General features: G+C 41.6%; 1 protein-coding gene across 9 annotated transcripts in view; it reads right to left on the minus strand.

The window, feature by feature from the left end:
* The window catches only part of LOC109912679 (myosin-16), a 269,712-nt gene that overhangs the window by 82,340 nt on the left and 167,385 nt on the right, over nucleotides 1-19,987 (minus strand). For all 9 annotated transcript variants that reach the window (XM_048610911.1, XM_048610913.1, XM_048610909.1 and 6 more), the window contains one exon: nucleotides 4,045-4,101. In XM_048610911.1, coding sequence (XP_048466868.1) covers nucleotides 4,045-4,101 — 57 coding nt within the window. The remainder of the gene's footprint in view (nucleotides 1-4,044; nucleotides 4,102-19,987) is intronic.

A 19,987-nucleotide genomic window follows, 5' to 3' on the forward strand; every position in this document is an offset into this window, starting at 1 on the left:
GTCAATTTGCACAAAGCAGGGAGCCACAAAGCTCAAATGAGGCAGTAACCATACAATCAACATCACACAAAGAGATTAAGGGACACCAATTAGCCAGGGAACTGGGAAGAACAGCCACCTCCTTACTGAACTGTGGCCAGGATCATATCCACTCAGGACAGACAAAACTTTGCTTTATTCAAACGATAGTACTGCCAACAGTACAAAACACCTACAGAACTGCAATGTTGTTAACCTACATTAATGATTCATCGTGCAGAGAGATTCAGTCGTGGCTTTCTGAAGAGAACACGTGCAAATTGGCTTAGGGACAACAAGAATAAGGGAATTAAACACATGGCTAAAGGAGTGGCGTGGGAAAGAGGGGTTCCTTTCCATGGGGCATTGGCATTAGTATTGGAACACAAGGGATCTGTACAGTTGGGCCAGTCTCCAACTGAACTGAATTGGAACCAATGTTCTAGCAAAAAGGGTAAATAGGCTGGTCAACAGGACTGTAAACGGGGGGGAGGGCGTCTGTGTGTGTGCGCCTGTCTGTCTGTCTCTGTGCGTGTGTAGGGAAGGATAAACCTTTCCCCAGTGGGGAATGAAGCAACAGGCTAACACCTATAGGAGGTAGAATCCACTGCATGGAAAAATATGAAGAAAAATGATGGGAAAGGAGAACTCAGGAGAAGTTATTAGTCTCCAGCACAGCCACAAATATAACTGAGTATTTGGATAGGGTTAGGAATCAAACTTCAAGCACACTGGATAAAAGACTGACAATGACAAGAGGGATAGTTAATAGAGGACTGAAGGTGTTATATCTGAATGCACACAGTATAAAGAACAAGGTAAATGAGCTTGTGGCGCAGATCGAAATTGGCAGATATGACGTGGTGGGCATCATGGGTACATGACTGCAAGGGGATCAGGATTCTGAGCGGACTATCCAAAGGATATACATCCTATCAAAAAGATAGGCAAGTGGACAAAGGGGATGGGGTTGCCTTATTAGTAAGAAATGAAATTAAATCAATAGTAAGAAATGAAGTAGAGTCAGATGGCATAGAATCTGTGTGGGTAGTGTTGAGGAACCGCAGAGGTTTAAAAAAAAACCATAGTTGGAATTATGTACAGGCCTCCAAACAGCAGTCAGGAGCTGGGGCACAAGATACAACAGGAGATCGAAAAGGTGTGTAAGAAAGGCAAAGTTATGGTGATCATGGGGGATTTCAATACGCAGGTGGACTGGGAAAATCAGGCTGGTAGTAGATTGCAAGAAAAGGAATTCGTGAAATGTCTACGAGATGGCTTTTTGGAGCAGCTTATGGTGGAGCCCACAAGGGAACAGGCAGTACTGGATTTAGTGATGTGCAATGAGGCAGATTTGATAAGAGAGCTTAAGGCGAAGGAACACTTAGGAGGCAGTGATCATAATATGATTCAAATTACAGAGTAAATTCAGAGGGAGAAGATAGAATCAAAGGTAACGGTATTACTGCTGAATAAAGGCAACTACAGAGGCATGAAGTAGGAGCTGGACAGAATTGACTGGGAGAGGAGCCTAGTAGGAAAGACAGTGGAACAGCAATGGCAGGAATTTCTAGGAGTATTTCAGGAGACGCAGCAAAAATTCATCCCTAGGAAAAAGAAGCATGGTACAGGGCTGATGGGGCAACCATGGCTGACTAAGGAAGTCAGGGATAGCATAAAAGCAAAAGAGAAAGCATATAATGTGGCGAAGGGCAGTGGGAAACCAGAGGACTGGGAAGCTTACAAAGACCAGCAGAGGGCAACTAAAAAAAAGAAATAAGGAGGGAGAAGATTCAATATGAGGGTAAGCTAGCCAGTAATATAAAGGAGCACTGTAAGAGTTTCTTTACATATATAAAGGGCAAAAGACAGGCAAAAGTAGACATTGGGCCGCTGGAAAATGACAGTGGAGAGATAGTAGTGGGGAACAAGGAAATGGCTGAGAAACTGAATAATTACTTTGCGTCAATCTCCACCGTGGAAGACATGAGTAATATCCCAAAAATTCAAGACAGTCAGGGGGCAGAGCTGAGTATGTTGGCCATTACCAAGGAAAAGGTGCTAGAAAAACTTATTGGCCTGAAGGTGGACTACACCTCTGAGTTCTGAAGGAGATAGCTGAAGAGATAGTAGAGACATTAGTGGTGATCATTCAGGAACCACTAGACTCATGGAAAGTCCCAGAGGTTTGGAAAATCGCTAACGTGACACCCCGGTTTAAAAAGGGATTAAGGCAAAAGACTGAAAATTAAAGGCCAATTAGCCTAACTTCGGTCATGGGTAAGATTTTGGAGTCCATTGTGAAGGATGAGATTTCTGAATATTTGGAAGTGCATGGTAAAATAGGGAAAAGTCAGCATGGCTTCATCAAAGGAAGATCATGCTTGACAAATCTGTTAGAGTTCTTTGAGGAAGTAATGAGCAGGTTAGACCAAGGAGAGCCAATGGATGTTATCAATCTGGACTTCAAGAAGGCCTTTGACAAGGTGCCACACAGGAGGCTGCTGAGTAAGATAAGGGCCCACGGTGTTGGTGGCAAGGTGCTAACATGGATGGAAGATTGGCTGTATGGCAGAAAGCAGACAGTGGGGATAAAGGGGTCTTTCTCAGGATGGCAGCCGGTGACAAGTGGTGTTCTGCAAGGGTCAGTGCTGGGACCACAACTTTTCACTTTACATATTAATGATCTAGATGAAAGAACTGAGGCAATTTTGGCTAAGTTTGCAGACGATACAAAGATAGGTGGAGGGACAGGTAGTATTGAGGAGGTAGGGAGGCTGCAGAAGGATTTGGACAGGGTAGGAGAGTGGGCAAAGAAGTGGCAGATGGAGTACAACGTGGGAAAGTGTGAGGTCATGAACTTTGGTAAGAAGAATAGAGATATGGGCTATTTTCTAAAATTCAGAAGTCTGAAGTGCAAAGAAACTTGGGAGTTCTAGTCCAGGATTCTCTCAAGGTAAACTTGCAAGGTGAGTCAGTGGTTAGGAAGGCAAATGCAATGTTGTAATTTATTTTGAGAGGACTTGAATACAAAAGCAGAGATGTACTACTGAGGCTCTTGTCATGCCACATTTGGAGTATTGTGCACAGTTCTGAGCCCCATATCTCAGGAAAGATATACTGGCCCTGGAGCAGGGTCAGAGGAGGTTCACGAGAATGGTCCCAGGAATGAAAGCTTAACGTATGAGGAACATCTGAGGACTCTGGATCTATACTCGATGGAGTTTAGAAGGATGAGGAGGGTCTAATTGAAGCTTACAGAATACTGAATAGCCTGGACAAAGTGGATGTTGGGAAGATGTTTCCATTGGCAGGAGAGACTAGGACCCCAGGGCACAGCCTTAGAGTAAAGGGAAGACCTTTTAGAATGGGATAAGGAGAAACTTCTTTAGCCAGAGAGTGGTGAATCTATGGAATTCACTGCCACAGAAGGCTGTGGAGGCCAGGTTATTGAGTATATTTAAGACGGAGATAGATAGGTTTTTAATTGTCAAGGGAATCAAGGGTTACAAGGAGAAAGAGGGAGAATGGAGTTGAGAAGCTTATCAGCCATGACTGAATGGCGGAGAAGACTCGATGGGCTGAATGGCCTAATTTCTGCTCTTTTGTCTTATGGTCTCATAGAATTGATTAAGCAAATTGAAGAGAATAAAGTGTGGATGGACAAACCTCCAAAAGCAGCAAAAATCAGCAGATTTCATTTCACCTCTGCCAATGCCACGTGTAATATCATGAGCACCCCCTCAGTCAATAGTGGCTGACTAACAGCAGACTGACAATGGATTGCAGTATTTCTTGTCAGAAAAGCTCAAGACTGCTTCAATTAGTTTAATTACTGAGAGAGACTTGGGAAGGTCTTTCCGATGCGGTTTTAAACTAAAAATATTATTGTTTCTGTGACAGAGTTTCTATACTAAAAGAGGTTCTAATTCTCCATGAAGTATTAGTGTAATTTTGGTTTTAGGACAGTGAATATCCTCTTCAGCCCTCTTAAAAAGAAGTCAACTAACAGATTATTTATTTTACCTTGGCTCTCATGGTCTGTTCGGCGTCCAGTTCCTCTTCTAGCTCTTCCACACGAGTCTGCAAGAAAAAAAAGGGCAGTATAAAAGTAATGGGTGCCAAAAATTTGGAAGTGGGAAATGAGAAGGAAGGGAAAGAGGAAGAGAGTTTTTTTCCAGTATTTTGGCCCATGTTTTGCCTCTGACTTCAAAGACTAGAGATATTAACAATATTTAATCTTCATGCACTTCAGCCATGTCTGTACTGCCTTGGGGTCAGTTAGCTCAGTTGGCTAGATGGTAAGTTTGCAATGCACCGCGATGCCAACATTACAGGCTCAATTCCTGTACCAGCTGAGGTCCCGCCTTCTCAACCTCATCCCTCATCCAAGGCATGGTGACTCTCATGTTCAACTCCCCATCAGTCGTCTCTCTCTCTAATGAGACAGCAGCCCTATGGTCCTCTTGGACTAGGACAGTTTCACTTTACTGCCTGAAATGATAAACCGTTTAAAATTTTCTACAGCCATACAGCATAGAAACAGACCCTTCGGTCCAACCAATCCATGCTGACCATGATCCCAAACTAAACTAGTCACACGCATTCAAACTAACACCCACTTATTTTGAAATCAGAGCAGAGGACATTGCATTCAAAGCATATACTCAATAGTGAGACTTGCACACTAAGGTTATGATGTGTTGAAACTATAGACAACACTCTGAAGAAGAAGGGCTCTCCTCAATGAGATAAACCCCAAATGGAAGATAACAACAGTGGGCAATTTTTGACTGAGTTGTTAAGCAATACACACCAAATGCTTGTGGCTAATAATGAGTCCCTGCTAATACAATGATTGGGATATTGCAATTAGTTCTTCAACTAAGCCCAGTGATATCGAGTTATGGAGCTGAAGATCATGCAACATTTCTGCTTCTGATTACGATATCTGAAATCCAAGTGTAAATCTGGATGTGAGCAACATCAGCTTTAGCAATGGCTTCCCCTGTTTGAAACACAATCTGTGCCCACTTGCTGATGAGGCCCATGTATGAACAGTAGCTACTCAGAGGAGTTACCAAAGGACAAATTATGTTCATGGTTAAATAAGGTGCCAATGCTAAATTAGGAAGGGAAAAGAACTGGAGAGAGTGAAGACATGCAGGGTTGCAGGTCAGAGGCTAAAATTCTGCAGTAACTCACCTCCTGACTGTGCAAAGCCTGTCCATCATCAACAAGGCATTAGTCAGAAGTCTGATGGAATGCTGTATGCTTGTCTGGATGAGTGCAGCTCCAACAACACTCAAGAAGCTTGACACTACCCAAGACAAAGCAGCCCGCTTGACTGGCATCACATCCATCAGCATCCACTCCTTCCACCACTGACACTCTGTAGCAAACAGCAGTAGGTAACAGCTAAAAGATGTACTGCAGAAGTTCACTAAGGTTCCTTAGATAGCACCTTCAAAACTCTCAAACTTACTATTTCGAAGCTCAAGGGAAGCAAATGCTTGGGAACACCAACACCTGCAAAGTCCTTGCTAAGGCACTCACCTTCCTAACTTGGAAATGCCTATTCATTCCTTCAGTGTCACTAGGTCAAAATCCTGAAACACCCTCCCTCTCTCCCTAACAGTACTGTGGGTGCATTTACACTAAATGAACTGCACAGGTTCAAGAAGGCAGCTCGCTTGACATCTTCAAGGGCAATTAGGGATAGGTAGTAAGTGCTGACCTTGCCAATGAAACCCACATCTCATGAATGAAAAAAATAACATGTTCTGATCAGATTTCATTGTGGTAATATTTACAAGATAGAATTAGGAAGCCATTAACAATTAAGCACAAAACTAATTGGTTAACTGTCCTTAAGTAACGGATACATCTAAAACAAATCTTTCATGGGGAAAGGAAAATATCCATTCTAAGATCATTAACTGGTGTATCTTTTAACAGCAAAGAAAACTAACAGGAATGTCAGTTCTCCAAAAGGGATTAGTCTGTCAGGATTACAAATAGGGTGAAATAAAACATAATCCATCTTGCAGTACACTACTGGGATAAAAAAAACTCATTAAAATACAGCTTATATTTAGTGATAAACTCAATTAACTTGTGGTTTTAAAATTAGCTCATGTCCATAAACTCTAAATCAGTTTTTAAGAGGAATCAAAATAGCTCTGAGGAAGGGTCACTTGACCCGAAACGTTAACTCTGATTTCTCTCCACAGATGCTGCCAGACCGGCTGAGCTTTTCCAGCAATTTCTGTTTATGTTTCTGATTTACAGCACTCACAGCTCTTTCGGTTTTTAAGAAGCTTTAAGATTTGTGTTTCTTTCCATTTTCATGACCAGCTCTTCCACATTATTATTATTCTCAAACCAGTGGCCTGGTATGGGTATGCTCTTGCGGTGCATTAAATACTTTCGTGAACCATTTTACCACCACAACCCCAGAACCAGGACAAGTTCATGGGACCCTGCTGATCCTCGCATTTATTTCACTGAAGCTGGCATTCTTAATTCCACGGCAGAATCGTAATGTACAATTTACATGAACAGGTCATTGTACCTAGATGGCTGGCATTTGTACAAACTTCCTCCATCCTTATTTCGTTACATCCCATCAACATATATTTCTATTCCTTGTTCCTCACAGCTTCCTCATAATTGCACCACTCCCCTCAATTAACCAGGGAGCCCCATCTTCTGCCAAGCTGAATAAGGGACACTAGTTTGTTACCACCAAGAGGCATAGTTTACCTGGGTCCTTTCTTTATCAGTTAAACTCAAGTATTGCAAAATCAGCTTTTAAAAGAATCTCCGGTTTCACCTGAAACACCTCCATTCACCAAAAATCCTCAGCAGTCAATTTCCGACTATCCAGAAATAACAATTTTATCCTTTAGCAAATTCTCGAGAGGCGTCTATTAAAGTGGTCCATTTAGTCTCATGAAACATGGAATCTGAAGGGGTAATTCACATCCCATTTCAGTGCCTCCTCAGTCAGCTCCAAAGTCAGGATCACAGCCTTCAGACAGTGCATACATATACAACCAGCAGACTAAACAAAAGCTGGCCAGACAGTATGTTGATGTATTAACCCTTTCAGGAATTACATAGCTGGCCTTTATATGCTGAAGCCATTTATCACATACATTTCTTCAATAAAAATACTCGCCTCTTTAAAAACAGAGAGTTTCTCAAGCTGTGCAAACTGGATTAACCCATACTGTGTGCTCAGCGCATCAATAGGGAACTTCTTCTAGACTGCAGGAATGTAGCCGTGTCACTGTGAATCATTCAAAAATCTTTATCGTCTTTTATCCCTGCTCCCTTGAAGATGCTGCTCAAGCTAAGGTTCCGTGTGCTGACCCTGACAAAGATATCTTCTCTGCACTCCAACAGCCACTCTTCAAGGATGATTCCCCTGACAAGCAAATGTTGGAAGACTGGGAGGACCTCACAGCCACGTATGTCCTGATCTGAGGGACAGCCTTTGGAATTTTCCAACAAACGTTCTCAGCAAGAGAGAAGAAATTACCAAAATTCTTTTTTTGATTCATTCACGGGACATGGGCATCATTGGCTGAGCCAGCATTCTTTGTCCATCCCTAATTGCCCTTGTGAAAGTGGTAGCCAACTGACTTCTTGAATTGCTGCTCGGAAAGGATTTCCAGGATTTTGACCCAGTGAAGAAACGGAGATATACCGCCAAGACAGGATGGCTTGGAGGGAAACTTGGTGGAATCCCCATGTGTCTGCCTCTTCATCCTTCGAGGTGGTAAGAGGTTGAGGATTTGGCATGTGCTGTCAAAGGAGCCTGCGTGAGTTACCTCATCCAGTGAGAATGAACTAGGGGTTAATTAAGGTCACCCCTCCAAGTTCCTAGCTGAACCACAGAGCGGCGTGTCCAATCACAAGACCATTGGAAGTTGTGATTTAGAATCCTATTTTTCACGTCACCGAAGAGACAATAAATGCGGGGATCCTGAATGGGAGAATTGTACACTTGACCCACTCGCACTGAGTTCAAGATATGAGCTGATGCAACCAGGTTGTAAACTACACAGAAAAGAAACACATGTGGAAAATTAACTACTAGTGAGGTGGTTCCTCCCTTACACTACTAAATGGGTTGGAAAGGTAGTGGAGGGCCCATGTTGGCTCCAAGGCGAGGTTTCAGTCCAACGTACAAGTGCACTCAAGCACTTCACTAGCCAGTTTTGGGCCTTCCAAATGAACACGAACCATGGACGGGCAGAAAGTCCACTGAGACACTGGCCAGCTGCTCTTCATGCCTGAAGGTGGTGACACAGCGGCAATGCCAGTGGTCTAATAATCCAGGACTTCAAGCTGATGTTCTGGTGTCAGGGGTTTGAATCCACAACAGCAAATGGTGATGTCTGAACTCAGTAAAAACCTGGAATAAAATAACTTAGTTTAATGGTGTCCATGTAACCATTGTTGATTGTTGTAAAAACTCATCTTGTTCACAAACACCCTTTAGGGAGGTAAATCTTCCAACCTTACCTAGTCTGGCTTCCATGCAACTCCAGACCCACAGTGATGTGTCTGACTCTTAACTATCCTCTAGGCAATTAAGGATGTGCTTTAAAAGCCAATTCAGCAACACTCATGTCCTGTGAGCCATTTAAACAAAAACATGACTACAAGAGGTAATGGCCCAACGCCTAGCCAGCTGATCAACATGGTATCCCTACAGTCAGTTCACAGGTATGCAATAGCAGTCACAGGAAGGGGCCTGGAGGGTTGGAGCTGAGGGTGTGGGTTTTACCAGCCCTCCCCTTCCCAATACTGGGTCTCAATCAGTCACTAAGTGCCCATCAAAGAGAAACCCCTCAGTCAGCTGTGGGCAAACCTGATCGGGTTTATTGGGAAGCACAGGAGACCCACGTAAGCCCTGTCAAACTTCTCAGCCGATACTAAATTCAGGGCTAATTAGCTTTAAGTGGTTCATTTCTTAGCCTAATTGGTATTCCATCACCAGTGGACAGGAATCTTGCATCAGGCCCCTCTTCCCCCAATGTAGAACTCCTTCAGCCCCGTTACCTTAATGTCCATATCACAGAGTTCCACCTTATCTGATGTCATGCACAGTCTGTGGGGTAGAGGGGGAGAGAGAGCGAGAGAGAGCGAGCGAGAACGCGCGAGAGAGCAAGCGAGCACGCGCGAGAGAGTTCTGCTCTAGTCCTTGAAGAACTTCAAGTATCTTTATTGTTCCTGGCTAGCAGTTGTACTTATTGCTATCATGCAATAAGCTATCTTGATATCAAAGTACAATTGCTCTTCAGTGAAGATTTTATGGAGTGTACCCTCTAAGACTGACTATTAGATAGATCCTAGACAAAGGAGGACTGGTGGTAATGAACAACAGCAAACTCTGACTCTGACCCACAACTTGGCAGGGTAGCAGAGACCATGACGTGCCAGTGGTGGTAAATGCCCACTCTGATGGGCTCAAATCAACTTAGTGAAATTTGAATCACCTTAACAAATGTTGTGGTAAGTCCTATGCTTGCCAGTATGTTTTCTGTATTATTTGCTAATAAGCAAGCATTGATTATAACTTGATAAATATGTTAAGACTATTTGTCATTCTAAGCTGTTCTTCCAATCTGGCCTGTGGAAACATCAGCCCGAACTGAAGAGAACAACTCTCGAACTTCACAGGGCTGTCAACCAACAACCAAGTGCTGTGGTGATGCCGAAACTGTATCTTATGTTTGAGCTGACAGTTATAAACCAATGGAATTTTGTTCCCATGGTTTCGGATATCATCTGATTGCTGAAAAGCTTAGTGCTTGTAATTATCTTATATAATTGTATTTCACACTGAATAAGACTTCTTTCCCTTTGGTGGGGGTTGTGCATTATGCAACACATTTTGCAGCAGCGAGGTACATAAATCTATTTCCTGTACAGTCATCAAAATTAAGCTTGGAGGTGAATAATTGGCTAGGCTTTCATACAACATTGACATTAAAAAATCTCCTTTATTGGTAATTCCATTCCAGTGCCACTTTAATATTTAAATCACAAAGAATACAGGTTCATACATCATTGCTTGGCACACGTGTACTGGGTTGGAATTTGGAGTATTTACAACCCTTAGCTGTACCCCCTGTTTTATCTTGTTTCCTACAAGTTGGAATTTATCACACTTCAAACTCCGTAACACAGTATGTCTCCCTGCTCTGGAAGCAGATGGTGGTTTGTTATATTGATGCTTGACACATGACTCCAGCACAGACAGATACAGCATACGAGATGTGAATGCACAGAATAACCGATTCCTAGCTCTTCACGAATAACTTTACAATATAAAACCCATATCCAAATCTTACAATCTAGGCTGAAGTCCCTGTCTCCATCCTAAATAGGACACACAGTTGACTACTTGCCTTCCTAAGATTTTCTGACCAGAAGCAACAGACAGGGTCCAGCAAACTACACAGACAAGGTCAGAATGGATCACCACAGAAGCTAGTTCCCCCACCTCTTTACTGCAACAGCTACCCAATCATAGTAAATAAACACGCAGTCTAAAGATGCCAAAGACACCATCTCTCCACAACTGTCATGGTAAGTGCACAAGCTAAGGAGTGAGGGCGAAAGGTGGGCTGGTAAGGGAGTAGGGTGGCAGAAGAGTATGGGTTTGGTGGGTACATTGGATGTTGAATGAGGGAGTAGAGTGCCACTGGGGTGAAGGGTGTAGAGCGGCTGGTTGAGTGCGGCGGGGGTATGGATGGAAGGTACGTGGTTAAGAGGACAAGAATGGGTCAGGTGTCAATGGAGGAATAACCTCAGATATTCAGGATGTTGTGTGTGGGATAAGTGAGGTAGGTCGAGTGGGGGTTGGAGTTGGGTTCGGTCAAAGGTCCCGTCTTGTGAAAATACCTGTGGAAAAGAGAGCGGAAGCTCATCCAGAGTGATCCAAACTGGCAATGCGCAAAGCAACCTTAAACTCCTGATTTCAATGGCACTTGATTACCATTTTAAAAGGAGGACAAGAGACAGACGGGTCATCAAACCGTACAAACGGTAGATCCAAGCACTTTTGTGATATATGCACAGTACTGAGCACAATTCGGACCTCAACTGGAAGACAATTTCATATTGCTTAATTACAGCTCTACTCCCTGGAGTTTTCATATCACAAGACTGTTGTTCTTCTCATGCCTAGGTGACACATCAGATAGATTATGAGAGATAACAAGGTGTAGAGCTGGATAAACACAGCAGGCCAAGCAGCATCAGAGGAGCAGGAAAGCTGACATTTCAAGTCTGGACCGTTCTTCAGAAAAAAAATAGAGTATGTGCTTGTATCGGTTTCAAAACTCCATATTCTGGAACAGGTTGCCAGGGCGATAGCTGGAGGGATGCCAGTTGGCACCAAATATGGATGATCAAGAGATTCCCTCCATAGTCTTATTGCCTGCTTCAGTCCTATTGGAAATACTTACATTACTTTCAGTGGTGCTGGAATGGGATTCAAACCCAGTGCATTGGCTCAGAGGCACAGCTAATAACTACTGCACCAAAAGCATCAACACCCAGATTAGTGAAGTAAATTTAAGTTCCACTAGCTAAAGTCGTAGACTTTAGTACTGTTTACTGAAGTTAAACAACTACTTTCTGGTTCACTATTTCAGTACAATTCAATTTGGTAATAAAACTGGCAGAGGGGGTTTTGAGAGATCCATGAGCTACTCAGAGGTTGCAACAAAAGCAAAGGCTGTCAAAGCTTACCATCTCCAGCAAGAGAAGCAGCCTGCTGTTTAACTGTACTCAAAGATCTAGGCAGTAACATTTATAGGCAGGATACTGAGGCCAAATACTTGGCAACAGGAAACATGAAGCAATCCTCACAAAGCAAGATAGAGAATGGGAGATAAAGAAGAAATGCAACGAGCAAAGCCATAATGATAAGAATGAAAGATGAAAGACTGAGCTGAATACTGTCACTGAGAGAGACTAATTCACCGTAACTGGTTTGTGGTTAAAGCAAGGATTTGTGCAGGAGAGTTGTATTAAAGGCCTTCTTCATTCAAAAGATGAATTTGTTTTGTGGAGTTCTGGTTGTAATGGACAGAGCTTTTTAACCTGAAAGATGACAGGGCTGATATTGTGTGATGATTGCACAACCTTGGCATGACTGATCATGGTTTACATTCTGGAGAGAGTATGGGTTAGGTTTGCAAGCTAAATACTGAAGCTCCTATTCAGCAATATTTCTTACAAGATTGTGTTCTCCTGGAAGACCAAATAACACTGAAGGTGGGTGTCCATGTGAATTGATTTACAACACAGAGACTCTTTAATGTTTGGTTTGGTATCTGTGAGCAGGGAAAGAGTTTAATTTGTCACCTTTAATATGTAAGTGATCGATGAAATTGCTTATTCTCTGACAGTTGTTGATAATGGCTATTCCTAATCCTGGATTTTCTTCCGTTAACTCCAGCAATCGAGATGACCAGCTATCAGCTCAATAATAAGAGCAACTGTATTCTGAAATTCTCATCCTGGCTTTCAAGTACTCCCAGGACCTCTCATGTTCTCTCCCTATAAGCACTATCGGATTTGGATCTTACAATCCTCTGAGATCTTTGCACTGGCTCCTTGCATATTCCCAGTTTTAACCATTGGCAGCTGAGTTGCCAACTCCCGAATACTAAGTCTGGAGTTCTGCACCGAAACAACTCTGAAGGTTTTTTTTTTAAAAGAAGAAAAACCACTTTAATCATGCTTTCGCTCAGCAGGTCCTTGGGCAGAATTTATTACAGGCAATGCAATCTCCTGCACTTCTGCCTGTCAAGCTTTTTTTCCTCCTGTAAAATACTCCTTAAAACCAAAGCCAAGCTTTTGATCATCTGGTCTAACATTGCTTGGCCCAGCATCTGATGTAATTTTGTTTGCAACAGTGTATTTTCCCGATGAGGCAATGCTTACTTTGTCTCCTATGATGTAAGGAAATGGACATGGATGTTATTGAAGAATTCAACGGCCATTTATTCAACTAATTATTGTACACAAACATTACATTTCTCAGGTTCATAACCATAGAATCCTAGAATCCCTACAGTGTGGAAACAGGCCCTTTGGCCCAACATGTCCACACTGACCCTCAGGAGCATCCCACCCAGACGCATCACCCTATAATCCACCTAATCTACACATCCCTGAACACTACGGGCAACTTAGCACGGCCAATCCACCTAGCCTGCACGTCTTTGGATGGTAGGAGGATACCGGAGCACCCAGAGGAAACCCACAGAGACGCAGGGAGAATATGCGAATTTCACACACACAGTCGCCCGAGGGTGAAATCAAGCCCAGGTCCCTGGCGCTGTGAGACAGCAACTGGGTTAACATTTAGCTACTTGGTTACAAACAGTAGCACTCTATAGCATGCCATACCACAAGTAAGCAGAGTTAAACTGGAGTCTGAGACCTTTAATACCTTCAGGTCGTATACTATCAAACGGTGATTATATCGTTAGCACATATATTTTCAAGGTATATTGACCATGAGGCATAAAAACAGTGCCAGGGTTTAAAGCTGCAAGTGCACACAGCTTCAGAGCTGTAGATGCGAGTTTACAGCAGTGCTAATTGTTGAAACAGGAGGTATGAGGCCTTATCAACAGGAGGTAGTTGGCAGATAAGTGATGATCCTTGCTGAGCAGTTGTTCAGGTTACTGTTTCCAGCCACAATAGATTGCCCCTTTTAAACTGTGCTGCTGGGCTTTAAAGCAGTGCAGAGCAGATTTAAGTGTTACTGGCCACTCACAGTAATGACTCCTGCTGATGTGACTCACCAATAACAGCAATGCTGTTAGAGCTGACGGGACACAGGGAAATGAATAGGCAGCACAAAATTGGCAACTAGCCTGCATTATAGTCTACAGGCAAGAGGTCAATTGTCCATTGCAGTTCCTGTCCAATTTTCTCCCACAGTACATGAGACAACTCTTTAGCCAGGCCACATCAGCTGCCTGTTAGATTAATTCTGGATGTTGTCTGCGTTCACCTGCACTCAGCAAAATATCAACTGTGCTGGAAAAGAAATAAACCATTGATATCAACCGTATCATGAACAATGACTTCATTGTCTGGTCTTCAAGAAAAGAAGCAGATCATGACTTAATGGGACGACTATATCAGTTTCAACCTCAAACACCAGTCAAAAAGCAAAACAACAAAAGATACTTTATGTTAATGAAAGACTTTTGTCTTTGAGTATTTGCCACATATCAATCTGAATAGTGAAAGATAAAAATCGGGTTTAAAATTCTATTCTTAGATTTTACTGCTTAATTGACTGTTTGCCAAGTGGTACGCTCTTTACAAGGGGAATTTTATTCCATTAAACATAACTACATAACTACTTAGATATTCTGACAAATAGTCATACTGGAAATGATGAAGCCTTCTCAGACTATTCATTGCTTAATGGGCAGTGTGATGGTTGTTTCAGTGGACAATGATACAGAAAACACAAGATTGAATTTAAATTCAGTCAGAAATAATGGAAAACTAGTCAAAGAGATTTGCATTATACAGCACTTTTCATGACCAGCAGACTCCTCAAAGTGACTCACAGCCAATTATATATATTTTCTTTTGGAGAGTAGTCACGAATTAATTTACAAAAAGCAACAACCAATTTGTGCACAGCAAACTCTCAAACACAGCAATGAGGTAACTTCCAAACAGCCTGATTGATGGGTATATCTTGATCAGGGCACCAAAGGTAACTCCTCTGCTCAAAACAGAGCCTTGGGATGTTTTACAGGCAGGCAGAGCCTCACTTTGACATCTCATCCAAATGACGGTACCTCTGACAGTGCAACACTGCCTTAGACTGTTACAAGAACTTATCTGGTCACTCATATCCATTAATGTAATAAAACTGACTGTCCTTACCCAGGTGCTCCTTCTATGTAACACTGGATCCAAAATAGCCCTGTGAGGTCCAGGAAGCTACTCAGCTATATTGTTAATGCTTCTAATGTGCAGCCTCAAGCAACATTGCTGCAAGTTGTCACAGTAATGGTATTACAAAGGATAAACTGTGTCTAGTTGTCATAGTCAAGACCAATCTTTGGACTTTGTTTTGCTGCATCATCGAAAAGTGTTTCTTCCATAATTTTAAAATTATATGACGCTTGCATGCTGACTGAAGAGACACTAATTCTTGTGCAAATGCACTCAATGGACGTTATTGAAGGAACAAAGGAATTAGCATTTACTGCTGGCTGATACTCCTCAATCGTCTCATGGGCAACATACGATTCAGGAACTTGGCTTCACCTACAGGGTCTTCCCAAACAAACAAACAAACATTCAGTTCATCTGCTCAGACTACAGAGTTGCAAAATTTCAAAGAGCAGTGCTCACAATTTTCCAATGTTTTAAAGTTTACGCCTGCAGTTAAACACTGGTTGCAGTTACGTCCTAGCACCAAATATTCTATGTCTATTATCAGGTTTCATCCTGGAGCCACTTTTGTAAGAGCACTATGGGTGGATCAACCAGAGGGCTGCTCACCACCATCTTTTCATGGGCAATAAATTCTGGGCTAGCCAGAGACACCCTCATCCCATGAATAAATTTCAAATAATAAAATCCCTCCCTGTAAGCCTCCAGTATCTGTGTTTTGATTCAGGGCATCTACTGATCATTGGGAAAACAGTGTTTCCAAAGTTAAGTTTTCCATCCCTACGAAACAGTCAGTTCTAGTTACCACCATAACAGGCACTAGTGTTCTTAGAGCCTTTGCCTAGTCAGCTTGATTTCAGGTATCTTTTATTTAGTCACATTCTGGACCTGCACAGTATTTCATATCTGAACAGCGGGTTCCATTGACGTATCCATCATTCCAGTATTTGGTGCCCCCAAATGGTTTTCTGCTTACAAATTTGCTTCCTAAATAAATTATCGCTGGGGCTGACAGGGAGCATAAGACTCCCTGATACCAGCCACACAAGAGCCCTCCCAGAGCTAAAACACTCTTGCACTTTGCTCCTCATAGGATCAACCAATCAAACTCCTTCCCAATCGGCAAGCTACCTGCCAAACTCAATCAAATGAGGCCTGAATGTAAAACGTCTTCAAAAGCACTCATGAAAATCCTTGGATGAGCTGTGTCATGGTTTTGTTCCCAACATCTACCTAAGCATCTGCTCGTCATGAAAACTAATCTCAATTATTATGTTCTGGGTTTATTAATACTTCCAGCGTCTGAAAAAGGACACATTCAAGACAGTACAACCTTTCTTCCTTCCGGTTTCTTCCTACATTATCAAATCCAGCATTTCAATTTGTTCTCAGGATAAAACTACGCATACATTCTATATAATCCCACGGAAATTAAGAGCTAACTACAGCAAAATCTCACAACTGGCTTCTGATTAAAAGTCAGATATGCAAATTAGTATTTCTGGAGCAGGAAGGCCTTAAAAATTATAATTTACACAATTGTGGAAAATACTTGTCTAAGGCTGGACCAATTTGACTGCTACTGCATCTTAACAGAGGCCAGAAAGAGTGACTCCAGGAACTGTAAGGTTTAAAAAGAGAAGTAACAGAGCAAATATTTCTCAGTTCTGTTCAGTATCACTGCCTAATCTGAAAAACTGTTTATAGCCCACTTGCTTCAAAATGAAATGAACTACATGTTAAAAGGCCAAATCTGTACCAAAACGAATAGCTAACTTGGCATTGAAGGCTGTTAATAAAGTGGTCTTTCCAAGCAAAAAGCTACAATAGCACATACTTAGCATTGTAAAAAAAAATAAAGGACTTAGAAGACCATATTAGGAAAACAAAATGGTGAAGCAATTTATCTTAACTGAAGTGTTTCAGAATATTGGTTTCAAAAAAAAAACAGAGGAGAAATTATGTTCGTTAAAAGCTGCAGCATAAGAAGGGAACTACTACTGGATGCATGATACTGCATTCTTAGGATCCATTTATGTAGAAGTGGATGGCAGCAAAGAAAGCTCACTAACCAACCTTTGCTAATTCTGCAAAACATAATGTCTTCTCTCCGCAAGGATGATTACAATATTATATTAAGGACAGAAGCTGGGATACTGAATATGGTCATAATGTGATGAAATTTGAGGAGTTTTGATCCATTAAAATGAGGAGAAACTAAGTCATCTTGCAGAGTCAGTAACCAAAAGATACAGATTTAGCAAAATTGATGAATGAATTAGAGGCAGAGAGTTATAATCTGGAATGCACTGTTTTAAAGGGTCCTGAGAGTAGATTCAATAGGAACTTTCAAAAACGAGTTGGATATCTGATTGAAAAGAAAAGCATAGTGCTCTCAGGAAAAGAGGTGGGGAATGAGACTAATGGGATCACTACTTCAAAGCACCACCACAGGTGTGTTGTGCCAGATGGCCGCTTCCTGTGCACTATGGTTCTACAAACAGCTATAATTCATTATTTTGACGTACAACTTTAAAAAGGGTCAAGTTTGAGATAGTGAAGGATAAGCTTAAATAAATCAACTGGGGACAGTATTGATGAAAGGGTCAGTTGGAGACTAACAGAATATCTAAATAGCTGACTACTCCACACACAGGATATTAGAAGAATCAGGGGGACGATGATGGCCTAGTGCTATTATCACTGGACTGCTAATCCAGAGACATGAATAATGTTCTGGGGACCCAGGTTTGAATCCTGTCACGGCAGATGGTGGAATTTGAATTCAATAAAAGAAAAATCTGGAATTAAGAGTCTAATGATGACCACGAATCCATTGCCAATTGGAAAAAACCCATCTGGTTCGATAATGTCCCTTTAGGGAAGGAAACTGCCATCCTTACCTGGTCTGGCCTACATGTGACTCCAGACCCACAGCAATGTGGTTCACTCTTAACTGCCCTCTGGGCAATTAAGGATGGAGAATGAATGCTACCCTCACCAGTAACAGTGTCATTTCACGAATGAATAAAGAAAAAAATTACAATGCAAAACTAGTCAAGAGTAGATTAGAGAAACTGAAATGGTCTAAAACCATAACGTGAAGAGAAACATGTAAAAAAGAACAGCTCTGCAGCCCATACAAAGCAATGAGGAAACCAAAGAAAATGGATCACCACATTGCAAGGAAATCAGGAGGAAGTTGTATCTACAGACAGGAATATCACTGTCAAAGCCAAACACAATACCATGCAGTTTTAAAACCACCTGAGGGTTAGCCAAGGAAAACCAAAATCTCTTGAACAGGTAAACTGTATAAAAATTCTATACAGTTAATATTTAACATGACTACTTTTTTTTTTGGAAATACACAGTAGAGAAGCCATTAGGAGTGATCCATCATAGGTGGACTCACAAATGAAATGTTACACAGTTTGAATGTCACTTGCATGTCCATTTATTGCAAAAATATATTTTATTCATAGAAGGAAATCTTTATGTACATACGCAGTTAATGTAGCCATTCCAATCTATACTGTCATTACTTACAGAGAATGAAATACATATTTGGCATTTGGTCTTTCTCTATGTCCAGTTGTTGGTGGACTTAAGGGGCTCAAAACTAATTAATCCTAACCAGCAGATGCTACAGTCTGGAGGGTGCTGAGTCACACCAACCATACTGTGGAGTGTTGTTAACTGTGTCAAAAGAGTTAATGGATACATGGACTGCAATGCAAGCAGTATGGCATGTGTTCTCACAAAAGATGGCACAGTAGGCTCAAGAGGCTGAATTGTCTTCTCCTGCTCTTAGTTCTTACGTTCTGAACTTCTCAGAAACTCAGTGTATGCAAATTAGTATTGGAAGCTATTGAATGGAGCATTGGGAGTGCCAACATGAAGAACAGGTTGAAGTCAACACAGTTTTAGAAGGATGTACCTTGTCTGGCTAACTTCTGACATTGTTGCAACTATTCAATTAGGCACAGCTATAAGCATACCTAGAATTCCGCAAAGCCTCGGGTAAACTCTAACATTAAAGAGTGCTTCACAACTTTAAAGAGTGGCACTTGGAACTTTCGTTGCGGCTCATCAGCAGAAAATCAGCTGAATCATCAAAAAATACACAAGCGGGTTTTCTGATAGACTTTCAGAGTTATGGCAGCTGATCTCCACCCCAAGAAATTCCCAGTGAATACATCCAATAACACTGGCCCAACGACCATTTTCTGAGATTTTCACTGATTTTTCCTGCCTGTTTGACTTGATTCCTCCGCCACTGTTGTCCTATCACTGAGATCACAAGATCTATCCCAAGTGGAAAGGGCTGAGTTTAGCTGCCAGATTGCAAATATTTAACTTCTACAGTTTAAGGTACAGTGGGTCAAGAAGAAACTCACACTTTCAGTTTAAAAGGCAAGGTCAGCCAGAATATCACTACTAATTAAAGTACAAAGGCTAGAATGCTTGGAATTAATTTTAAGTAGTGAGAAATAATTTTGAAACAATTATTACAAAGAACTTCAGCAATGAAAGACATAAAAGTTTCATCTAATTTCTCAGACATATTACTGAAAAAAGTACCTTCAAGACACAGAAAATGTGTTGACTCTATAAAAAAGAATGCAAGACTACAAGAGATAATGACTTTATATTCCTGTTAAATATAAATCTGACCCTTAATCCTTTATATAGGAAGTTGCACCTTTTTATAAAAGCTTTGCAGAATCTCAATGTAGTGCAATATGATCATCAATGAATTTGTCATCAGCACTGTTATTGTAGGTTTGCAGAAAAGTTGTTTGCTGGCTGGAAGGTAATTCCATTCATTCGTATCTGTGATCATATTCCAGCCAAGTTGTACATGGCTGGTTAATTTCACCACACCCATAACTCAAGGTGAGTATGATAACAATGGGGTGCCTTATTTCTGAGAGTTTATAGGAATATTGAGTGGCATAATGTCACTCCATTTCCCCATTATTCTGCTTCTCTGATATAA

Source organism: Rhincodon typus, chromosome 23 (assembly GCF_021869965.1).
Source record: "Rhincodon typus isolate 14 chromosome 23, sRhiTyp1.1, whole genome shotgun sequence".
Lineage (NCBI taxonomy): Eukaryota > Metazoa > Chordata > Chondrichthyes > Orectolobiformes > Rhincodontidae > Rhincodon > Rhincodon typus.